This window comes from Bos indicus, chromosome 11 (assembly GCF_029378745.1).
Source record: "Bos indicus isolate NIAB-ARS_2022 breed Sahiwal x Tharparkar chromosome 11, NIAB-ARS_B.indTharparkar_mat_pri_1.0, whole genome shotgun sequence".
NCBI classification, from domain to species: domain Eukaryota; kingdom Metazoa; phylum Chordata; class Mammalia; order Artiodactyla; family Bovidae; genus Bos; species Bos indicus.
The window spans coordinates 73,602,228-73,627,526 of record NC_091770.1 but is presented as its reverse complement, the minus strand read 5'-3'; the positions used below and the strand labels follow the sequence as shown (position 1 = coordinate 73,627,526).

Below are 25,299 nucleotides of genomic sequence, written 5' to 3'. Positions count from 1 at the left end.
AAGACTGACTGGCTGAATGGATATAAAAACAAACAAAAACATATATGCTGTCTATAGACACTTATCTCTTGATGCTGGGTTCCAGGAAAATTTCTTGCCCTGATCTTTCAGTTCAATAATCTGTTCTTTAGCTATATCCAGTTTGCTCTGCAGCCCATCTAGTGAGTTTGTTCAACAACTGTATTCTTCATTTTCGTTATTATTTATAGTTTCATAACTTCTACTTCTTGTATTAAGCATGAAAGTCTATCCTTGGTCCTCAAAGGAAATTAGACTGACCTATTTTTAAAGTTTCTTTCTGACTGTTCTAACCCACAGGGTGTAGGTCTGCTGTTTATATTTCACTGTGCTAAGCTCCCTCTGGGTTTTCACGACCATGTAAACATCTCCCATGGGACTGTTCACTTGCCATCTTAGCCAATAGTGGCCTCCTTGCTGGGGGCCTCATGTTGAATCTTTTCTGACAAAATCAGCAGAGAGCTTCAGGGTCTCAGTAGTAGTGATGACCTCAAACAGGCACTGTTAAGCAGTTCCTTTCTGCAACTTCTCCTTTACATACACTCCTTCACTTAAAAATGTTTTATGGCTTCAGGTCAGGAACATTTCTTTTCAATCTTCAAAGATAATTTATTAAACTTAATTTTTTATCATTTCTATGGGCTTGGTACAGAGGGTAAGTGGGAAAATGTGTTTGGTCACCACCTTGAAATTGGGTTTCTTACTTCTTTACATATAACTTCTATGCATTCTCTTTAGCCTCCTTCTGGAACTGTTATTAGATGGCACTCCTCAATCTATCTTCCATGTCTTTTTTTTTTTTTTTTTTCCTATTACTGTGTCCTTCCACCATGTATTTAAGAACAATTTTCTGCTCTAGTATCCAGCTCACAAATCTTCTCTTACATTACAGGCACTGATGATCAGCCCACTTAATGAATTTCTTATTTTGACAATCAAACTTTTAAATTCCAGAATCAAAACTTAGTTATTTTTGGTAGATAAAATAGCTTGGAACTTCTCTGGTGGCCCAGTGGTTGAGGCAGGGGACACAGGTTCAATCCCTGGTCTAGGAAGATCCGACATGTCACAGAGCAACTGAGCCTGAGAGCCTCCAGCCTGCAGCTAGAGACCATATGCCACAGCTACTAAAGCCTACACATGTAGAGCCCACGCTCCTTAACGAGAGAAGCCACCACTCTGAGAAGCCCAAGTACCACAGTGAGGAATAGCCCCTGCTCACCACAACTAGAAAAAACCTGCTCCAGCAACAAAGACCCAATACAGTCAAAAATAGTTAATTTTTAAAAAACTGTTCACATCTCTCCAAGAGTTCAACTACACAATTTTAAAATCTAGTTCCACTTGTTCTATGAATTCTATGTCCAAAATAAACGCTTCTGTGATCTCCTTTGCATAGCTGTTTCTGGTGATTTTTAATGAAGTGCTCATCTTTGTAGTCAAGGCTCCTTGTTGAGACCATCTATCCTATCTGTGCTCATGCTTACTTGAAAGGGAGAAGCAGGACTTGTTTTCAGTGAGAGTGAAGGAAGGGACAGAAGGTGCCAACCTCGTGGAAAAGCTCTGTAGCTAGTCTTATGAACACAGGATCCCTATTCTCCAAGAGGTCACCAAGCACCTCTGCCCGTCCAACCCCAGGTCCTATGTACACTACATTTGCCTGAGACACCTGTATCACCAGGCTATACTACCAGAGTCACTCTGTCACTTGCTCTGAGCCCCTCTCAGCTGCCCATATCAACTATTTCCAAGCAAGAACACCCTAAATGCTATTCCTATCCTGAGGAGCAATACTTTCCTGCCCTTGTTTCTCACTTATGAGACTATATCTAGGTAGAATAAAAAGTAATTAGTTCACATATGGCTTCTGAAACATGCTGATAAATTATAACCTCTTGACCCATAAAAAAGGAACCACTGCTATTTCAACTGGCTCAATAAGAGCTGAGGTTGGAGTTGTGTAATGAAAAGGAGAACTTGGCTTGAGTAGCAAACAGTTTCCTTTTCAGGAAAAAAAAATTATACAGATTTGCTGGCATTCAACATCAACAGACTGACATTCCTATGTGCACCACAACAGCCAATATAGTATTTATGGTTCCATACACATCAACCCTGGGGCTGGGAGGGGTACCCTTGAAGTACCAACAATTGCTATGTTACGCATAAATAAGTTATAACACTCTTCTGGACTCAGGAATCCCACTATTAAAACTATACCATAGAAAAACTCTCTGGGCTGCATGAGATGACCTGTGTACCAGAAAACCTACTACAGCTTTGTTTGGAAAAGTAGAAACAAGTTGAATGTCAGGCAATAAGAGAATAAATTAAATGTGGTAATATTAAGAGAACTGAATTTTATATGGCATTGGAAATAACCATATCAGTATGGAGATCATTTTATAAACAATGTAGGTGAACAAAAGAAGCTACAGGATGATGCTATTCTGACAAAGTCAATATACAGAATCTAGAAAAATGGTACTGGAGAATTTATTTACAGGGCAGCAGTGGAGAAACAGGCATAGAGAACAGACTTACGGACATGGGGAGAGGGGAGGAGAGGCTGAGATGTATGGGAAGAGTAGCATGGAAACTTACATTACCATATGTAAAATAGATAGCCAATGGGAATTTGCTGTATGACTCAGGAAACTCAAACAGGGGCTCTGTATCAATCTAGAGGGGTGGGATGGGGAGGGAGATGGGAGGGAGGTTCAAAAGGGAGGGGATATATGTATACCTATAGCTGATTCATGTTCAGGTTTGACAGAAAACAACAAAATTCTCTAAAGCAATTATCCTTCAATAAAAAATAAAAAATGAGAAATAATGCTATATGTTTTAATGGTCACACACATGTATAATAAAAATACAAAAATATGAATGGAAGTGTTAAGCACTAAATTCAAAGCAGAGGATATTTCTGAGGAAGGATGAAGATGAATATATATTATGGACCTCTTTGCATATCTGAACATACAGATCTAGCTCAGTTATTTTGACTGCTACACAGAATTCCACAGCTATAATTATATATATATATAATCACACACACACATATACACATATATACACCATAATAAATTTCACCATTTCACTACTGTTGGATATTTTGGTCATCTCTTCATCCCTAAACCCTGATATACCTGGTGCAAGGGTCTTCGTGGGAGAATTCCTATATGGAGAATTGCTGGGTCAAAGGTTATATGCATTTAAAATTTTATCTTTCACATGTTGCATCAGTTCATACTTCTACCAAGTCCTCTCCTCCACATTCTTGCCAAAATTGGACATTATCAATCTCTCACACTTTCTGCAAGTCAAGGAAGACAAAATGAACATTCTCATGATCAAAAGTAGTTTAAAAACTGGAACAAGTGGGAGATGCCAACTTTATAAAGTTCTTTAACAAACGCTTGGGGTATGCAGGCTAGCAACATACTAAGGACTTACAAGCTAATAGAATCTACAGACAAGTGAACAGATAATTACAATCGCATAAGTGCCTTCTATTCAGTGTGTCACAGCAGAGCAAGAAAAGACACATAATCAACTTGGGGTTCAGGAAAAGAGGCAATGGCTGAGCGGAATCTCAGAGGCTGAACAGAAGTCGGCAAGGGAAATTGGGGAGGATGAGGAAGAGAGGAGACAAACGTAGCTAGAACAACAGATTCAAAGATATAAAAGTAAGAAAATATGGTAGAATAAGAATTGGAAATAGTTCAACACTGTCACAGTGCTATCTGTGAGCTACAGCTGAAAGTCCCAGTCCAAAGACACAACTAAAGAAGCTTTCAGAACATTACTCCATTAACAAAAGACAAAACCCCAGTGTGCTATAAATCATGTCTGATTTAGATGCTGCTTCTAGCATACACAGAACCGACAGCTCTCTGACTCGCGTGCAGTAATAGACTGCATGTCTGGGTAGGATGAGGAAGGAGAACTATGACCAATACTTCAGGTTTGGGCAAACAAAAGGTCTAGTCAGCTAAGACAAAAAAGGGGCAGCACACAAGTGTACTATGGGAAAAGTTTCATAGGCATCCGGAGTCCTGGGAAAGGGAGGGTGGAGGTTAGAGAAGGCATGAAGGTCAGAAAACCAGTAAGACCCACCGTGTGCTTCTTCGTATGGCAGCACTTTCTGCAACCTGAAGCGGAACAGGTACTAGAAATGCTTATGGAATGATTATCAGGGCAGAAAGTTCTTTGCCTGACTGAGACAGCCCCCTGACACCTGGGCACACAATATCTCCAACGGGTGTCACAGACAATGCCATAGGTGAAGGCAGGAACAGAACCAGAAGTCAATTAACATCATACGTGATACAGATGCTCCATAGCCGAGAACCAAGGACTATCACCACTATTAAAATATTAGCTCTGAAACGGTGTTTCCCAACATTATCTGAAGATTTAAAAATTCCTATGGTATTTATTTAAAAATAAAACCGATTCCTCTGCCTCAACCCAGACCTACTAAGTTAAAATTCCCAAGGGCAGAGACATAGTACTCTGTATATTTAAAACAAGTTGCCCAGCTGATTCTTTTTCAGGCAATTTTGGGAAGTGCCGATCCAGAAATTCTTGCCAAAACAAAGGTTAAAAAAATAAAGGTATAACTATTGGGAAATGATTACGTTACTGTTTCCCATAGGCAATATAGTTAGCTACTTAGAAGTCTAAGAAAATTGTGGCTTCCCTCGTGGCTCAGTGGTAGAGAATTTGCCTGCCAATACAAGAGACAAGAGTTTGATCCCTGGTCAGGGAAGATCCCACATGCTGCAGAGCAACTAAGCCCGTGTGCTACAACTACTGAGCCTGTGCTCTAGAGCCCACACGCAGCAACTCCTGAAGCCCGCACACCCAAGGGCCCATGCTCTGCAACAAGAGAAGCTATTGCAACGAGAGAGCAGCCCCTGCTCACCGCAACTAGAGAAAAGCCCGGGCAGGAACGAAAACCCAGCACAGCCAAAAATAAATACGTAAAATTTTTTAAAAAAGAAAATTGACTGAAAAAATTATTAGGATCATGTGTTGACAGAAAAGCTAGTGAGACTTCAAGACAGAAATGTCTATAGGACCACTGAATACAGGAGTCTTAACCTGGACCAGAAGCCTGGGCTGGAATTCAGAACTGCAAAAATCTGTAAGTGCTGGAGGGTGGGTGCGGAGGGTCATCTAAAACCCCGAACTATGTGAAAACACTCAGAGGTCGCAGCAAGAGAAGAAAAGACAGCTCACTGAATCACTGTGTTGTGCAACTGAAACAAATATAATACTGTAAATCAACGATACTTCAATTAAAAAAAAAAAGAAAAGCAGCTCAGGAGAGAATGCTGCACAGAATATGGGTTCCTTTTCATGGTGCAACCCATGAAAATATGAGTTTATTGTAGATAGTCCAAGTTTCATAATTGGACATTTTGTAGTCATTAAGCAGAGATAAAAGGTGATAAATATACAATACACATGTATTAAGTGTATTTAGAGAAACAGTTCTACCATAAATCTGTATCTACAGATCTCAGAATGTATTAGACACACTGGCAATCATCACTGATGCTGCTGCTGCTGCTAAGTCGATCTGAGTTAATGCAGAAACAGAGCAACAATTCACACTGTTGTGTCCTACAGATTCCTCTAATTCTCTCTACACATGGAAGCAGGATACACATTCTTCAGTTCGGCTCTGGTGGCCACTTGTAAGAATCAAGAGAGATCTAACGCTGGAGAAAGGGCGGCGGGTGAGATGACTGCCAGAGGAAACTGCTCACTTGAAGAACTGCTTGGTTTCGGTTAAGTCATACATTTCTTTGCAATGGAAAACCTCCCTGTCATTTCTGTTCTAAAAATAATCAGGCTAGTTGAAAAAAACCCTTATTATTTCATAAACTACACACCAATACTTTCTTGAATAAGTATCCATCTTTCTAAACACGTGGGTCCATTTCGTGTTCTGCGTTCAAACTCAGCACTTCTGCAGCTGTAAGTGGGTTTAAGGATACACAGTGCATCCAAATATCAGAGTAGATTGGGGCAACGTTCAGATGCTACGAAGAGCAATATGTAAAACATCCCACTCAACCCACTGAAATTGCTGATACATGCTGTCAGGATACCTCTAGCCTATTCCTTTTACCTCTTGGAGGGCCCAAGAAATTCATAATTTCAGAAGGAAGCCCATGGTCAATGAAGCAGCCAGTGTAGCTGCCATCAGGAGAACTTCAGGTCACATTTCCCCAGGTCTTCACACCACCATGAAAGGGAATAAAGCCAGAAACCCATAACAGTCTCTTCTGATCCTTTGTATTTCTGCATCGTCTGTTGTAACCGCTCCTTCTTCAGTTCTAATTTTGTTGCTTTGATTCTTCTCTTTTTTACTTGACAAGTCTGGCTAAAGGTCTGTCACTTTTGTTTACCTTCTCAAAGAACCAGCTTTCAGTTTTATTCATTTTTACTATTGTTTCTTTCATTTCTTTTTCATTTATTTCCACTCTGATCTTTTTAATTTCCTTCTTTCTGCGAACTCTGGGGTTTTTTTGTTCTTCTTTTCCCAGTTGTCTGAGATGTAAAGTTAGGTTGTCTATTCAGTGTTTTTCCTGTTTCTTGATGTAGGATTGAATTGCTATAAACCTGCCTCTCGGAACTGCTTTTGCTGGGCCATGTGACCCAGCAATTCCACTACTAGGCATATACCCTGAGGAAACCAAAATTGAAAAAGACACATGCACCCCAGTGTTCACTGCAGCACTATCTGCAATAGCTAGAACATGGAAGCAATCTAAATGTACATCAACAGATGAATGGATAAAGAAGCTGTGGTACATATACACAGTGGAATATTACTCAGCCATAAAAGGAATGCATTTGAATCAGTTCTAATGAGGTGGATGAATCTGAGCCTATTATACAGAGTGAAGTAAGTCAGAAAGAGAAAACCAAATATTGTATACTAATGCACATATACGGAATCTAGAAAGATGGTACTGATGAAATTATTTGCAGGGCAGCAATGGAGACACAGACACAGAGAACAGACTTATGAATGGCGGGGAGGAAGGACAGGGTGGGATGCATGGAGACAGTAACACGGCAACACGCATAACCATATGTAAAATAGAGAGCCAATGGGAATTTGCTGTATGACTCAGGAAACTCAAAGTGGGGCTCTGTAACAACTGGCAGAGGTAGAATGGGGAGGGAGATGGGGGGAAGGAAGGTTCAAAAGGGAGGGGACCAATATGTACCTATGACTGATCATATTGATGTTTGGCAGAAACCAACACAATACTGTAAAACAATTATCCCTCAATTAAAAATAAATAAAATCTTTTAAACTGCATAAGAAAAAAAAAAAAAAAGATGGGAACCCAGAGGTCTATGTGCTCCTGGCAAGACCCTCTCCCAACAATACTCTCATCAGCAGCACCATGATCTGCCTAGGAGATGGGCTAATTTCAGTACAACTTTTATCACAGGTTACACCTGTTTCATAAGAGACTCGAGTCTCCCACTTGGACTTTGATTTCGTAAGGTTCTGCACAGCCTCACAAGACCCCATCTCCTACTAACCCTCCACTCTCAAATCCTTCAACTTGTCTGCAAGTCTACCATCAGCAAAACCCCTTCTCTGTCTGAGGATCGTCTCCTCTGAGTCTTACATTCACCTTCTTGCTCTACTAGGAAACCTGGCTTTCCCTGAAGGCTTGGCTTCCTCTGCAGCTATTCAAGTGGCAGCCGCTTTTTCTCTCACATCCCTCAAACAGCTGGATCTCCAGCGGGGGTGTGGGGGAGATGTCCTCCTAGAACCTGATAGCTATTCTCAGATTTTCTCCCCTTTCCCTTAAAACCCTACTTTTGAATTTCATGTGATCATGACATGAATTTCATGTCACCAAAACCCTAAATATCCCTCTCTAGTGGAGTTCAATTCTTACTCATTTCAACATCCACATAGTTGACCTTTTCCAAACACTACTGTGGTTGATTGAATGGTGAACCCCTCAAAAGATATGCCCAAATCCTAAACTCTGGAACCTGAGAATAAGCACCCTATATGTCAGAAGAGCAAATATTACCTTCTACGGAAAATAGGTAACTGAGTTAAAGATCTGGGAAGGAAGTATTTGTCCTGGATTATCTGGGTGGGCCCTAAATGCAATTACATGTATCTTTATAAGATAGACAAACAGAGAAGAAAGAGAAGAGGAAGCAGTCATGTGACCAAGGAGTGAGGCAGCTACAAGTCAAGGAATGACAACAGCCACAAAAGTGGAAGAGACAAAGAATGGCATGATGGTTAATTCTGTGTGCCAGCTCATCTATGCTACAGTGTGCCAAGACATGCAAACAAACAGTATTTTGAGTGCTCCTATAAAGGGTGTTTTTGGATGAGATTAACACACAGATTGGTATACTGAGTAAAGCAGATTTCTCTAATGTGGGTGGGCCTCATCCAATCGGTTGAAGACCTGAACAGAATAAAATGTCTGACCCTCCTTCAAGTAAGAGAGAATTCTTTTGAACTGGGACACTGGTTTTCTGGCTTTTGGACTTGAATGGAAACATCTGTTCTTCCTGGGTCTCATGCCTGCAGGCCTTTCAGACACAGATCTACATTATCAGTTCTGGTTCTCACATCTTCAGACCCAAGCTGGAACTACATCCTTGGCTCTCCTGGGTTCTTGGCTTTCTGCCTCTTCCCACAGATTTGGGGGCTTGTCAGCTTCTATTGTTGCATGAGCCAATTCCTTATAATAAATCACTTCTTATATAAATGTAAACCCGATTGATTCTATTTCTCTGGAGAACCCTAACACAAATGAATTCTTCCCTGGAGCCTCCACAGGGAGTGTCGCCCTGCTCACATCTTGATTTCAAATTGTGGTGTCAATGGACAGAGAACAGACTTATGGTTGCCAAGGAGGAGGTGAGGGAGGGATGGACTGTGAGTTTGGGGTTAGTAGATGCAAACTATTACATACAGAAGGGATAAACAACAAGGTCCTACTGTATGGCATAGAGAACTATATTCAATTTGTTGTTGTCATTTAGTCACTAAGTCGTTTCTGACTCTTGTGACCCCATGGACTGTAGCCCACCACGGACAGGGGATTTCCCAGGCAAGAATATTGGAGCGGGTGGCCATTTCCATCTCCATTCTGCCATTTCCTTCTCAACCCAAGGATTGAACACACATCTCCTGCATTGGCAGGCAGATTCTTTAATGATATGTCACCAGGGAAGCTCTAATTATAGTCAATATTCTATATTGACTGATATTCTATATCAGTCAATTATTCACTGATAAACCACAGTGAAAAAGATCATGAAAAAGAATGTACATGTGTATGTGTGTGTGTGTAAATATATATATATATATATATATATATATATAAAAAACTGAATCACTTTGATGTACAGTGGAAATTAACACAGCATTGTAAATCCACTACACTTCAATAAAATAAACTTTAAAATAAAATAAAAGATCGTGGTGTCCAGAATTGTGACAGAATAAATTTCTGTTTTAAGCCACCATGTCTGTGGTAATTTGTTACAGCAACTTTAAGAAACCTATACACTGGTCTTCCCTGAACTCTCCTACAACAACCTGTCCTCCACTCTGCATCAGCCACCAGTTTCAAGTCTTGTTCTAGAACACTGTATTACCAATTGTCATATATTATCTAAAACCTTGAGTCAAGCACCCTGCTCTCACGCCAACTTCTATCTTTCTAGCTCACTCCTTCCAGTGTTCTGCCTCCAGCAAAACTTCAACACCAGTGGGACCTAAACGTCATTGAACCTACCACCTTCACCCCGTCCCTCATCTTCCTCACGGTCTCATTTCTCTCTTTAGCCAACCTGCACACCACTGCCCATTATTACAGTAACTTCTTTGCATACTCTCCAACCTCTCTCACCAGCTCTCTTCCTTTGTCATACTCTTTTTTTAAAACACCAACTCTACCTACTCTGCTTCTCACACACTGGAGGGGGCGGAAGTAAAATACACAACTACACCAACTGGTCTGACTTTGAATTCATAACCACCAACCTCAAGTTAGTCATTCCAATCTCAGCTCAAATGTCACTTCTTAAGAGAAACTTTCCCTGACCAATTTTTAACAGCTTTATTGAGATACATACTTCACATATCATAAAACTCACCTTTTTAAAGTCACAATTCAGTGATTTTTAAACTATATTAAAAAGTTGTTAACCAAAACTAATATCTCATTTTAGATCTTTTTTTCACCCTTAAATGAAACTCAGTACTCTTTTCCCCCACTCCACTAACCTACCTTGTCTCTACACATTTGCCTATCATGGACATTTCATATAAATGGAATCATACCCTGTGTGCCATCTTATGTTTGGCTGATTTCACTTACATATTTTCAAGGGTTCTTCCCTTGAAAGCATGCATCAGCACTTCATTACTTTTTGTTGCCTAGTAATATTCCACTATGTTGCCATAACACATTTTGATTATCTGTTCATCAGTTGGCAGACATTTGGGTCTATTTCCACTTTTTAGGTATTTTGAATGCTGTCTCTATGAACATTCATGTACAAGCTTTTGTGTGGACAGAGTATCTCCAATTCTCAAAAGAGAATTCTCAAGTTTCACCTAGGAGTGCAATTGTCAGCTCAATGGCAACTATTTAACATTTTGTTGTTGTTCAGTCACTAAGTCATGTCCAACTCTTTGCGACCCCATGGACTGCAGCGCACCAGGCCTCCCTGTCCATCACTATCTCCCTGAGTTTCCTCAAACTCATGTCCATTGAGTCCGTGATGACATCCAACCATCTCATCCTCTGTCACCCACTTCTCCTCTTGTCCTCAATCTTCCCCAGCATCAGAGTCTTTTCCAATGAGTCGGCTCTTCGCATCAGGTGGCCAAAGGATTGGAGCTTCAGTACCAGTCCTTCCGATGAATATTCAGGGTTGATTTCCTTTAGGATGGACTGGTTTGCTCTCCTTGCAGTCAACACGGAGTGAAGCCACAGTGTGCAAGTTTCAGCAGTTTCTCTGAGAAGCAGGGGGCATTGGCCGAAGGGACTAGATTTTGTACCAGTTTTCTTCACCTGTGTATCTCACCTCTTTCTATAACTTGCTATAAGTGAGGATACTGCTTTATGCCTTTAAAAAATACTCCTCCTGGGATGTCCCCTGTGGGCCAGTGATTAAGGCTCTACTCTTCCGCTGCAAAGAGCATGGGTCTGATCTCTGGTCAGGGATCTAGGATCCCACACGTCAAGTGGTACAACCAAAAAAATAAATAATAAAAATCAAAAAAAAAGTAAAAAATAGTCTTCCTGCCTAGTTTTGTACTATGTACAAAGTAGCTGTTGAACTATGACATGTAACTATTTAGAACTAAACAGGGGCATGGCCAAGAAACATACCTCCTCCTCCATGAAGACATACTATCTTTTAGAATTTTAGAGATGGGAGGCGGGGTATACTGACCACATGAAAATGAAATCTGCTTCTGACAAAAGTCAATAGTCTTAATTGTTTCAAGTCTATAACAACATAAGCTTCTCTGACCGCTTCAAGTAAATGGTTTAATATCATCACTGCCCAAACAACTACACTGGACATATATGAGTTGCCCATTAACATTTACTCAAAAAAAAAAAGCAATCATAGTAATAGAGGTTGTTAAATCCAATACTTTGTCATTTATAGGTTTTCAAGTATAGGATAACTTTGTTCTGAGGTGGAGTCTGCCATCTGGTGGGAAGAAAGGTGAAATTTCCATATCCATACATAACTACCTCTACCAAGACATTCTACCAAGAAACTGTACTGCGGTATAAGTATACTTTGTACACAAACACATACTCCCTACCGTGAACTGATGAGCACATGGGAATTGGTCACGACCACATGGAAATTGGTCAAATTTCTCCTGGTAAAGTGAAGACCAGAATGCACAGAGATCAGAATGTAAGGCGGGGCAGGGGAAGGCAAGGAGTGGGAGCAGGCTTGTTTATCTCCATCCTCCTTGCATATCAGGAAAGGATTTAGAGTTTCAGTTTGGGAAGATGAAGAAGTCCCAGAGATGGATGGCAGTGATGGCTGCACAACAATATGAATAAACTTAATGCCGCCAAACTGTATTAATTTAGTAGAAAAACTTGATAGTCTCCTTGGCTGAATGGAAATCCTTGTTCAGACTGTAAGGCTTTATCCTCTGGGTGGCAGACTGTATTTTCCAAACATAACTGCAGTGATCTCTCCTGCCACCCAGGCTCCACTGTGATGAATTTTATCACCACCCCACCATCATCAGAGATGAAGTCCCTTCTCTCCAGCCTTAGCAACTGTGACTAGCAGAATATGGTGGAGTATTATAATATAACTTCACAGCCAGGTCAGACAAGGCCTTGCGGCTTTCCCCAGAGCTCCAGGCACGCTGGTACTCCAGTTGCTTCCTGCAGGGATGTTCTCTCTTAAAACACAGTATCGACACCATGAAGCCACACTCAGAGGCCCACAGAGATGGCTCCTGTCAATCATCCCAGCCTTATGATCTGAATGAGGATTTAAATGGTTAACTCAGTCACAGAGACTATCATATTTTCTATTAAATCATACTTTTAAAAGGAAAACTTTATTCAATTAACTACTCATCATATTAGTAGAATTTTTATTGCCATATTTAAATGATTCAGATTTGGAGGAAGATTCTTTTAAAGTATTCTAGATGTAGTGTTGTAGGTTTTTGGGTTTTTTTTTTATCACTGTTAAATGATCTTTAGCCCAAACCTTCCCCATCTCTGCTGCTGCTGCTGCTAAGTCACTTCTTCCGTGTCCAACTCTGTGCGACCCCATAGACGGCAGCCCATCAGGCTCCCCCATCCCTGGGATTCTCCAGGCAAGAATACTGGAGTGGGTTGCCATTTCCTTCTCCAATGCAGGAAAGTGCAAAGTGAAAGTGAAGTCGCTCAGTTGTGTCCGACTCTTAGCGACCCCATGGACTGCAGCCTACCAGGCTCCTCCATCCATGGGATTTTCTAGGCAAAAGTACTGGAGTGGGCTGCCATTGCCTCAGCTGATGGCAATTCCATCCTTATAACTGTTAAGGACAAAATCTTAGCATTTCCTTGGACTCCTTTCCTCTCACAAGCCACATTCAACCCATGAGACAGATTTATAAAATATATCTTAATTCAATTCTTTTTACTGCTACTAATTCTTTTTATCTCTATTGCTAATATCCTATCATGTCTTGTTTAATTACTGCAATTACCTCCCCAAAGTGGCCTGCTTCTATCTTTTCCTTTCACTGTGCACTTTTTACATGGCATCCAGACTGATCATTTAAAAATATAAATCAATGCAAGCTATTTTTCTACTCAAAACTCTAAAGATTTCTTCTTTCACTTGTAGTAAAAGTCGAAGTCTTTATGATGGCCACCAAGGCCCTTGCTACCTCTTTGACCTCCTCTCCTACAACCCTCCCCTTGCTCTGTCCATTCTGTCTACTCTTTTTTTTGTTGTTGTTCCCTGAATTCAGGCACAGTCTTGCTCTACAGCCATGACACTGAAAACTCCTGCTCTTCCCAGGTGTCTGCAGGCAAACATCTAAGACCGCTCAAATCTCATTTTGTCAACAAGGCCTCTAAGACTCTCCCCACTCCTACCCTTCATTCTTTTTTCTGATTTCTTACTCATGTGAGAGTGTAAACTGGCAGACGGATTCTGATCCAGGCACCCAGCTTCCTTTCATCTAAGGACTCTGCCTCTGGGAACTAACAGAGATCCTTTCATTTGGGCAAATGTACAGAGGGAGTGGGAAGGGTAAAGAGAGAGAGACTGGAGAAGACACAATTGCTGCTAACTACCTTGACCCTGTGGTCATGTATGGATGTGAGAGTTGGACTATAAAGAAAGCTGAGCACAGAAGAATTGATGCTTTTGAACTGTGGTGTTGGAGAAGACTCTTGAGAGTCCCTTGGATTGCAAGGAGATCCAACCAGTCCATCTTAAAGATCAGTCCTGGGTGTTCACTGGAAGGACTGATGCTGAAGCTGCAACTCCAATACTTTGGTCACCTGATGCAAGGAGCTGACTCGTTTGAAAAGACCCTGATGCTGGGAAAGATTGAAGGTGGGAGGAGAAGGGGATGACAGAGGATGAGATGGTTGGGTGGTATCACCGACTCAATAGACATGGGTTTGGGTGGATTCCGGGAGTTGGTGATGGACAGGGAGGCCTGGCGTGCTGGGGTTCATGGGGTCGCAAAGAGTCGGACACGAATGAGCAACTGAACTGAACTGAACCTTGACCCTAATATAGATCACTTCCAAACAAATTCCATTGGTAAGAACTAGTCCCATAGCCCATCTGGCTACAAGGAGGATGGGTTATATAATCTAGTTATATATCCAGGAGACATCACTTTGCCAACAAAGGTCCATCTAGCCAAAGCTATGGTTTTTCCAGTAGTCTATTCATGTATGGATGTGAAAGTTGGACTATAAAAAAAGCTGAGCGCAGAAGAATTAATGCTTTTGAACTGTGGTGTTGGAGAAGACTTTTGGAGAGTCCTTTAGATTGCAAGGAGACCCAGTCAGTCAATCCTAAAGGAAATCAGTCCTGAATATTCACTGGAAGGACTGATGCTGAAGCTGAAACTCCAATACTTTGGCCACCTGATGTGAAGAAGTGACTCATTGGAAAAGACCCTGATGCTGGGAAAGATTGAAGGCAGGAGGAGAAGGGGACGACAGAGGATGAGATGGTTGGATGGCATCACCAACTCAATGGACATGGATTTGGGTGGACTCCAGGAGTTGGTGATGGACAGGGAGGCCTGGCGTGCTGCAGTGCATGGGGTTGCAAAGAGTCGGACACAACTGAGTGACTAAACTGAATTGATCCAGGAAGAAAAGGAAAGCATGGATAATGGTAAGTACTTCTAATCTTTCTTCTGCTACACAGAGAACACACTCAAACCTCCCCCACTACCCAAAAGCAAACCTAAAGTCCCATTCAGTCAGGGCATTTAACTACAAGTGCAGGACCTCTGACTCTTGCACACTCTTCTTCATCAAGACCACGTGCAGTTCCTGAGGCTGCATCCTATGAACTGAACAAGCGTGTTATCTGCACCCGCCCTCCCTAGTCCCAACATACAATAAATAGCAGGGTAAGAGCAGAAGGTTCTTCTTCATCCAATATCCTCCTTGGTTCAAGTAGGCTCTGGCATGCCCTCCTAAGGGGCTGTAAAACCTTCACAACCCACCTCTTTCCAGAGCAAGTTCTGGGTCCTTAAATAGTTTTACATTTACAGCTCAAATAGTCAGGCTCATGGTTCCGTTGCCAATATAATTCCCTCAAAAACTTAGCAGGCCTTTGATCTATTTGTTTCTAGTCAGTTCCATGTGCCAGAAACCACACACAAAGTTCTTTTCCAGACATAATTCTCAATCCTGATTTATGTGTTTGCCTCCATGACTCTTGCTTTCAACTAACAGCAGCCACCTGGAGGCCAGATGAAACAATAGGTCAGCGGTTTCCGACTTTGGCTGCAAAACAGAATCACTTGGGGAAACTTTCAAAAGCAGCCTGTGTCCAGGTTCTGTGTATCCCGGAGCCAGTAAATCAGAAGCTATGCAGGTGGGAGCAAGATAATTCTGGTGAGAGCAGCAGTTCTGATGGACTTTCACCCTTCATCTGAGCTTGGCCACAGGACTGGGTTACTTTTTTTCAACTGAGAATGTTTACTAGGTCTTTGATGCTCGAAGCCTCTCTCAACTCTTATCTCCTGCTCTCTAAAACAGTCTGCTTTTCCTTTCTCTGCCCCAACTCTCAGAACTTTCTCTATTCCCTTTCGTTTTTTTGGTTGAAAACTAGCCAATTCTTTCCTTAACTCCTCTCTTTCACATAATTCCTTAACAATAAGTCAACACACACTGTGACCTTTTCCAATGTTTGACCAAGAGTTAACCTGGCATGAGGTAGGTTTCCCAAGTTACCATGGATGACAAATTTACCAAACTGGTCACCTCTGCGGAACCTGCAAGTCCTTCCCATCCCCAAAGGCAGCGTCCTCATCAGAGTGCTACCTGACTGCTAAGTCAGTGAAACAGATTTAAAGGTTTTGCTTTAACAGAACTCCACTTCTAGTATCAACCACTGTAGCAAAAACTAAAACCTCAGTGGCTTAATACAAGGTTTCTTTCTTGCTCCCACGAGAGTCACACAGGCTGGCAGGATTCTTCTCACCCATTGTTCAAAGACCCAGTTTCCTTTCATTTTATATTTTCACCCTCTCTGGGTCCTAAAGAAATTCTCTTTATAGTTTTACCCTCTCTGGGTCCTTAAGAAATTTTATAGTTTCACCCTCTCTGGATCCTAAAGAAATTCTCTCCATTAAGCTGATAAAGAAAATAGAAAAGGCATCCAGCTATCAACTGCCTTGTTCTGGAAAGACATGTATCACTCTAATCACATTCTCCTGGTAAGAGTTATTTACATGGTCCTTTTAGATACAGAGGGGCTGAAAAATGTAGTCTAGATGTGTGCCCAGCAAGAACAGGAAAACAGTGATGTTGGCAAGCCCTAGTGGTGTCTTTAACACCCCTTAAAATTTAAGCTCCATCAGGGTAGGGAGGGGAGAGTGAAAAAGCTGGCTTCAAACCCAACAGTCAAAAAACGAAGATCATGGCATCTGGTCCCATCACTTCATGGCAAATAGATAGGGAAACAATGGAAACAGTGACAGACTATTTTGGGGGGCTCCAAAATCACTGCAGATGGTGATTGCAGCCATGAAATGAAAAGATGCTTGCTCCTTGGAAGAAAAGTTATGACCAACCTAGACAGCATATTAAAAAGCAGAGACATGACTTTGCCAACAAAGGTTCATCTAGTCAAAGCTATGGTTTTTCTAGTAGTCATGTATGGATGTGAGAGCTGGACTATAAAGAAAGCTGAGCACCGAAGAATTGATGCTTTTGAACTGTGGTGTTGGAGAAGACTCTTGAGAGTCCCCTGGACTGCAAGGAGATCCAACCAGTCCATCCTAAAGGAAATCAGTCCTGAATATTCATTGGAAGGATTGATGCTGAAGCTGAAACTCTAATACTTTGGCCACCTAATGCAAAGAACTGACTCATTTGAAAAGACCCTGATGCTGGGAAAGATTGAAGCAGGAGGAGAAGGGGGAGACAGATGGCATCACCGACTCAATGGACGAGTTTGAGCAAGCTTTGGGAGTCAGTGATGGACAGGAAAGCCTGGCATGCTGTAGTCTATGGGGGGTCACAAAAAGTCGGACACGACTGAGCAACTGAACTGAACTGAGGGTAGGAGTCTTTGTCTGGTTTGTTCATAGATAGATCTCATAAGCCTTTTACACTGCCTGGAACATAGCAGATGCTCAAAAAATATCTTTTGAATAAATAATAAACGGACAGAATGAATCACAGGTATGGTACCATATGGCTTCTTTTCTATAATAAAGGTAAAAGAATGGATTGATGACTAAAAGAATAATGAAGTATACTGCATAGTTACTTACATAAAACATTAAACAGAACTTTTGGAAAAATAAAAATTCCAAGCACCAACAATATACATATCAAATCTACAACGGAATTCATGCACACTAAATTCATCTGTTATAAACATACAGAGAAACATTCATTCAAAATATTAATACAAATATAGTGGACAAACTTCAAAAAAATTACCACTAAACTGATTATATATTTTTTCTTAGGTGGAAACTTCTTTACCCAATTAGCCTCAAAATTCACCCATATCTTCCTCAAAGAACAAGAACATCGCACACAGAGCCCTAATCTTAAAAACAAGTCACACACACACACACACACACACACACACACACACACACAGCCAAAAGATCCTCCCAGGATGCATTTACCATCGTAACGCACATACTCATCAAAATTCAGAACTGATACATTTATGACACCAGCATCAAAATTATGTATGCTGATAACACTTGATTTTCTTGAAATCTTAAGTCACCACCACAAAAATGAATGAATAAACTAGAAAAAAAATAACAAAACTAAAATTTTTAAAAAATGGGTATAAGACTTACTTCACAAGAGTGTTGTGAGGATCAAACAGAAATTTAAAACTTCACATGTGATTTCTGTACTTTAGGTATGCTATAGATCAACTGGGTATGAAAAACTGCTTTGTAAATCATAAAGCAATATTCAAACAGTCACTGATGTTTAAGTAAATGTAAAATTCCCATTTCTACAAGGGTTAGAAATTAGCTAAATGAGCAAGTTTAAACCAAGGTGAAAAAGAAGATCCTCATCCTCCTAGCCCTGACATCTAGAAGGAGAATTTTCAGTAGATACACTCAGAGAATCCAATCATTCTGAGATAGCAAAGAGCTATCTCAGTGTAAAGAGTAAGACTCTAAACAAGAAACAGCCAAAAAATACTAAAAAGTCAATTAACAGCATGGGATACTTAAACCTGAAGAAAAAGTAACAATTTTAAAATCTATAAATTCTTTCTAGCCAATGAAAGAGAATAAACTATTGGGTTTTTTTTTTCCCCCTTTGCCTTTTTAAAAAATTTAAAATAATGTCTCCTCAACCAAAAAAATAAATTGGAATTTACAATACAACAAGACTCAGGATAGGAGGTTCAGTTTAACAAAGTTTTATGGTTTAATTGTAACTGAAAAGCCATCTAATAAAAAAATGATCTCTAACACATTATCAAAGATGTAGGAAATGAAGTACACACTTGATTAAAGTTTGCTCTTGGTTTTTAACTAATCCCTTATTTGCTTTTTTCTTGGTTGATTTTTAAGAAGGTTAACTAAAAGAAAAAAGACCTGCTCCCAGCCCCTAATAAATGAAGCTTTCTAATACTTAAAGTTTAGTACGATGCCCAGGCTAAAGAACCTAGGTCCACAATTATGACCCTAAATATTTTTCTACCTTTTAGCAAACCAACCAACCAATCAACAAACAAGAACTAGAGGAAAAAGTTTTAAAACAAGGCTATAGCAACTGTTAGGAAATAAAAATATGGCATTTTTTAAAACTCTAGAAATAAACTGGAAGGAGGGAAGAAAAAAAATGACTGATGCTAAACTTGTTACATGATTTATAAACACTACACAGAAAAGTTAAACACTGACCTCCACCTAAATATTGTTATTTAAAAGACTACTTTTGAAAGTAGACATCAATGTGGCAACTGTAAAATACAGTATTTCCCCAATTTTCAAGAGGCAAAAATCTAACTTCATCTTATGCAGCTTTCTTTGCAACATTTAAATCCTATGAGCATGAATAAAATTTGCTTGCAAAAAAGAAATTTAAATCTTCCACATAACGCAGCTAGCTTCTTGTAGGAACTTATGTTAATGAGATAATTTAGAATGTGCACAAAGATTTCATCAAAAGCATGTGCACTGCAGCATTAACCCTAAATGCTCAAGAAAAGCACAAAATACACTCTGGAACATCTTTAATACGTACAACACAGATGTAAAAACAAAGCTCCATTTTGTGAAAGCAAATGTCTTGTCAAGGGAAGATGCTGGTGATATTTTATTTAATGTGAATACAAAGTTGCCAAATGTTAAAAAACAAACAAACAACAACAACTCTGCTTGTCAAATCAAGTGATGAAGCACAGCGTATCTGCAAACCCCATCATAAAAGTCAGGGTTAATATTTGATGACGCCACATCCTCATCTGATAGGCATCTATCAGGAAAGAAGCCCTTAGTGCTGTTACCGATGAAACAGATAAGCGCTGGGGATACAGATTGAGACACAGAGCAGTTACCCAAGAGGAATGCTCCTTCATCTGGTGTTGGTTGCTGTGAGGGCCACTGGCATGGCCTCGCCAAAAGCAGTTTTGGCAGAGTTGGTAGTTGTGGCACTGCTGGCACCGGTACCGGAAACCCATCATGCTCTCGCAGCGGCAATAGGAGCACTCCACAGGGTGGAAGACTTTAGGGCGGGAGGAGAGGGCCAGAGAGAGAGAGAAGTCATTGTCATTTGGAGAAGAAGGTCAGTGCAGTGGAAGACCAAATGTAACATAAAAGCCAAGGTGAAAACACAGCTAGAACTGAAGAATTGCAACTGTCTTCTATTTAGTTCATCTAACCAGCCATTCCATCCTAAAAGAAATCAGTCCTGGGTGTTCATTGGAAGGACTGATGTTGAAGCTGAAACTCCAATACTTTGGCCACCTGATGCGAAGAGCTGACTCATTGGAAAAGACCCTGATGTTGGGAAAGATTGAGGGCAGGAGGAGTAGGGGACGACAGAGGATGAGATGGTTAGATAGCATCACTGACTCAATGGACATGAGTTTGGGTAAACTCCGGGAGTTGGTGATGGACAGGGAGGCCTGGCGTGCTGCGGTTCATAGGGTCGCAAAGAGTTGGACACGGCTGAGTGACTGAACTGAACTGAACCAGCCATTCACTGAAATAAAAAGACAATACCAAAATGTCCCATTGAGAATCGATTACAATTCACCTTAGAAACCAATCAATTTCCGTCTTTAAAACATCACTCATGTCTCAAAGTTTGCATACATGGAGAAGGCAATGGCACCCCACTCCAGTACTCTTGCCTGGAAAATCCCATGGACGGAGGAGCCTGGTAGGCTGCAGTCCATGGGGTCAATAAGAGTCGGACACGACTGAGCGACTTCACTTTCACTTTTCACTTTCATGCATTGGAGGAGGAAATGGCAACCCACTCCAGTGTTCTTGCCTGGAGAATCCCAGGGACAGCGGGGCCTGGTGGGCTGCTGTCTATGGGGCCGCACAGAGTCAGACACGACTGAAGCGACTTAGCAGCAGTAGCAGCAGCATAAGTAAGGAGAGACACCTTCACTCCAAATTTCTCTTCCAATCCTATTTCTTTTAAAGAGATGTTATTGTTGGCTGTGGACACGTCTCCTTCACTAACATAAAATCTGAGAGGGCCAGGACGACACGCTATGTGTCTCTATTACCTGCGAGTGGTATTTCACACAGTCCCTTGGACTGATGGTCTTGAAATGTTTGCTGAATTAAATAGTATTACATACTGGGGAGCAAATGGGAACTGGTAAACAAAAAAAAAAAAGTAAGGCAAGCCACATCAAAATACTAGTTTTAATAGCCAATGGGAATTTGCTGTATGACTCTGAGAACTCAAACCTGGGCTCTGTAACAACCTAGAGGGGTAGGGATGGGGAGGGAGGTGGGAGGGAGGCTCTAGAGGGAGGGGACATATATATGCCTATGGCTGATTCATGTTGAGGTTTGGCAGAAACCAACACAATTCTGTAAAGCAATCATCCTTCAATTAAAAAAAAAATTTTTTTTAATTAAAAAAAAAAAAGTACTAGTTTTAGGTAAGAGCTCTAAGTACTGACATAAAATAAAGTACTCTAATCTAACCAATGAAGGGTCAGTGATTTGGAGGAAGGGAAACTCAGTGACCTGCCACTCTTTTCTCCACCTCACACAGCATCTTACCTGGTGGACAACCGCCAGCTGGCAATTAGGATTTATAAGGGTTACTGGAGCCTGAAAGTCCAATTCATTGAGTGGAAAGTGGGCAATAAATGCACAACTGTGTATTTCAGATTGTTATTTATACTTTTAAATGTTGAAAGCAACATTGTTCCCTTTGCCAATTCAATTCTGAACACAAGAAGTCAAAGTCAAAGGAAAGAGGGGTGTAATAGTCAAATCATCATTTGAATAGCTCTTTATGGCTCTATGGATACAAAGGCAATCTTATCTCAATTATAAGGACTTCTAGTCTTGCTTCCAAAAATGTAGGTTAACTAGAGAATCAAGACTCAAAACAAACAAGGACAAAACCTGAGCACTTGGTGAAAAAAATAATGCAACAGGATCACTAAAGAATAACAGAAAGAGTAAAATCTGGAATGAGAAGTTGAAAGTATAAACTTCCTCTGCAGCTGCTAAGTCGATTCAGTCGTGTCCGACTCTGTGCGACCCCAGAGACGGCAGCCCACCAGGCTCCCCGGTCCCTGGGATTCTCCAGGCAAGAACCCTGGAGTGGGTGCCATTTCCTCCTCCAATGCATGAAAGTGAAAAGTGAAAGTGAAGTCGCTCAGTCGTGTCCGACTCTTAGCGACCCCATGGACTGCAGCCCACCACGCTCCTCCATCCATGGGATTTTCCAGGCAAGAGTACTGGAGTGGGGTGCCATTGCCTTCTCTGAAACTTCCTCTAAGAAATTTAAATTTTTGTCACCAAGATATTTCTAAAGAGTAATCAAAGTGTTAATCACATAAGAATGTAATCAATAAATACTACATAGAAAGTCACAACAAAATGTTCACATGGATAATGATAATACATCTTGACAAATGAGATTCCCTCTACTTGGTAGACTAGGCATAAAACGATTTTACGAAAATGAGCTGGATATGAAACTACTAAAACATTTAGGACTATAAAAGTATTGCTCCCCCAAGGAAGCAATATTGTTATAATTTAATAGCACAAAGCTCTTTCCAAAAATCCTGTTTAAAATTTAGCTGTTTTAGTCTACTCAAGAAATTCCAGAACTTTAGGAAAATAATCTTGCATCTAAGGACTTGTGAACTAAAGTCATAATTGGGCAAAAGGCTGAGAAATTAAAAAAAATAAAAGATATGAATAGGAGGCAGAGAATATAAGAGAGTATGGTTATGTTCTCTCATTCTTACAAAATGAAGAAGAGGACTCTAACTTTTAGTGCCTGTCACCTTTCATTCTTTCTCTTCTGTGGAATAAGGAGAGACAGGCAAGAGCCATGAGAGAAGGGAAGGTCCAGAGAAAACAGGGCCTTTCCTTTAATGAACTGAAACAGCCTAATCAAGGAGTTAAGCTGGTAACAATACTAGAAAAACCTAAGAAGTTACTCAGAGGTAAATACCATTTCAATTCCAAAAGAACCCGCCTCCCAAAGTGGGATATGCAAGAGACACAGGTTTGATCCCTGGGTCGGGAAGAAACCCACTCCAGTATTCTTGCCTGGAGAATTCCATGGACAGTGGAGCCTGGCAGGCTACATAGTCCGTGAGGTCACATGAATTGGACATGACTAAAGTGACTTAGCATGCATGCACTTGGGGAGAATACTGAGAGTAATTCAGTAGTAAAGAAAAAAACTGAGTACTGGTGAAACCAAGTAGCAAATTCTATCTTAGCTACTTTCCTTTAAACTATTCCAAAATAATTATAATTTTAATGGTGGCTATTTAATATATTCAATTTTTTGGAGCTAAGCTTTTTATAAACTACAGGGGAAAAAAAGGAAGTCACGGCTAAGTCGGGTGGGATCAAACGGAAAACAATCATCTGGAATTTGGGGAGAAAAGCCTAGAGTTTGAAACACAAAGTTTTCTGACCTGATATTACTACATTGGTATCCTATGTAATATGTCCCCTTTCCTCTTTTTTTATTTTTGAGAAATAAATTTTCTTTTTTGAAAGCTGAAACTACAAATTCAAATGATGGAGTGCCAACAAATATCAATTACAATTTTCAGTGACAATAGCTAAGACATTACATATATTATCAGTTCACATACTTCCTACAGCACAGGGGACTGAATGATGAAAGTTCTGCTTACCATTCTCCACGTGGGCAAGCCTATGCATGAGAGGTAGCCAGACAAGGCACTGGGGAGGAGGATCGGCCATCATTGTGTCTAAAAACATATTTAGCATTATCTTTTTCTGTGAAGAGAAAAAAAAAATTATTTTTCTCTGAACTCTAACGTTAGGCTAACTTAGGATTCTCACAACCAAGGTGGAATGAATTACATGGGAAATTTTATAGCAAAATAAATAATATTTTGCATTACTACAGACATTGTAACACACTACCCTAAATACTATTTCTATATTCAAATGCATTTCTACTTATATTATTTTATTTGAGTCTTAAAACAACTGTATAAGACAAATAGGCTAGGATGGAATTAGTGTGCTGTACACCTGAAGCTTGGAGCAGGGAATGGCAGCCCACTCCAGTATTCTTGCCTAAAGAATTCCATGGACAGAGGAGTCTGGCAGGCTACACAGCCCATTGGGTCACAAAGAGGCAGATAGGACTGAGGGACTAACACACACACACCTGGAATAAATATTGTAAGTCAACTGTATTTCAATAAAGATACGAAATGAAAAAAGATAAATCGGCATTACTATCTTCATTTTACAGATGAGACAAGAAAGGAAAAACACATTTACATGACTTGTAAAAGTCTTAACCGAATCAGAACAACTCAGGTATCCTTCAAAAGACTACTTCTGAAGAAATCTGAAGCAAAGTCTCAGATCCAAGACAGAGTACAGGCCAGCAGTGAATGGAGAGAGGGAAAGGGTCTCACATATATGCAAGAGGGCTGAGGGTGATAACAGTAGGAAGTCACCACCCAAAGGCCCTTTATACACAGCTGTGCACTGATGGTGTGGTTTGAGAAATGCCTACTCAAATAGGCTAAATTTTTCCAAAGTGTTTTCCATCTCAGGCATCCAAGTTACTCCTGTTTCTGAGATTTCAATGGAAATTGGGAGGAATGGGTGAACAACAGAAAAATAAAACCAGTAAGTCACCCAACATTTGAATGGAGGTTCGGACATGGAAAATATAGTGGATATGTAAATAACTGCAATAAACCAAAATAAAATTAAAAGCATCCACTTCAAATTGAGAAAGAAGATGCTAGGGAGTTTTTTTAAACTAGTCAGAGGTAGTTAACAAATATTAAACATATCATTCATGATAATGTTTAAATTAATATTATCTGTATCTTCTTATATTTGTTAAAAATTACATTTTTACAAGCCCACTTATAATCCTAATGTTACTTTCCCTAAAAAGTCTTGGCTCACCTATCATGGAGTTTTACAGGTTTTTAAAAAATGTTCAAGATGAAAAAGTTCCTTAAAAAACTAAAAATAGAGCTACCATATGACCCTGCAATCCCACTCATGGGTATATATCCAGAGGAAAACATGGTCTGAAAGGCTACATGTACCCCAATGCTCATTGCAGGACATGAAAGCAACCTAAAAGTCCATAGGTAGAGGAATGGATATATCTGATATCTCAGAATTCCCTTATAAATACACTCAGGATCAGTTTCCAAAAGCTGTCCTCAGTTCAATTCAGTTCAGTCACTCAGTCTTGTCCAACTCTTTGTGACCCCATGGACTGCAGCACACCAGGCTTCCCTGTCCATCACCAACTCCCAGAGTCTACTCAA

At 40.4% G+C, this 25,299-nt stretch overlaps 1 protein-coding gene across 12 annotated transcripts in view; it reads right to left on the bottom strand.

Moving 5' to 3' along the window:
• Positions 1-25,299, bottom strand: part of DTNB (dystrobrevin beta) — a 241,798-nt gene that overhangs the window by 130,494 nt on the left and 86,005 nt on the right. For all 12 annotated transcript variants that reach the window (XR_011569352.1, XM_070799016.1, XM_070799008.1 and 9 more), the window contains exons 7-8: positions 23,659-23,764; positions 19,849-20,015 (exon numbers count right to left, since the gene is read on the bottom strand). Coding sequence is in view for 11 of the 12 variants with exons in the window: in XM_070799016.1 (XP_070655117.1) it covers positions 19,849-20,015; positions 23,659-23,764 (273 nt within the window). In the remaining variant the exon portion in view is untranslated. The remainder of the gene's footprint in view (positions 1-19,848; positions 20,016-23,658; positions 23,765-25,299) is intronic.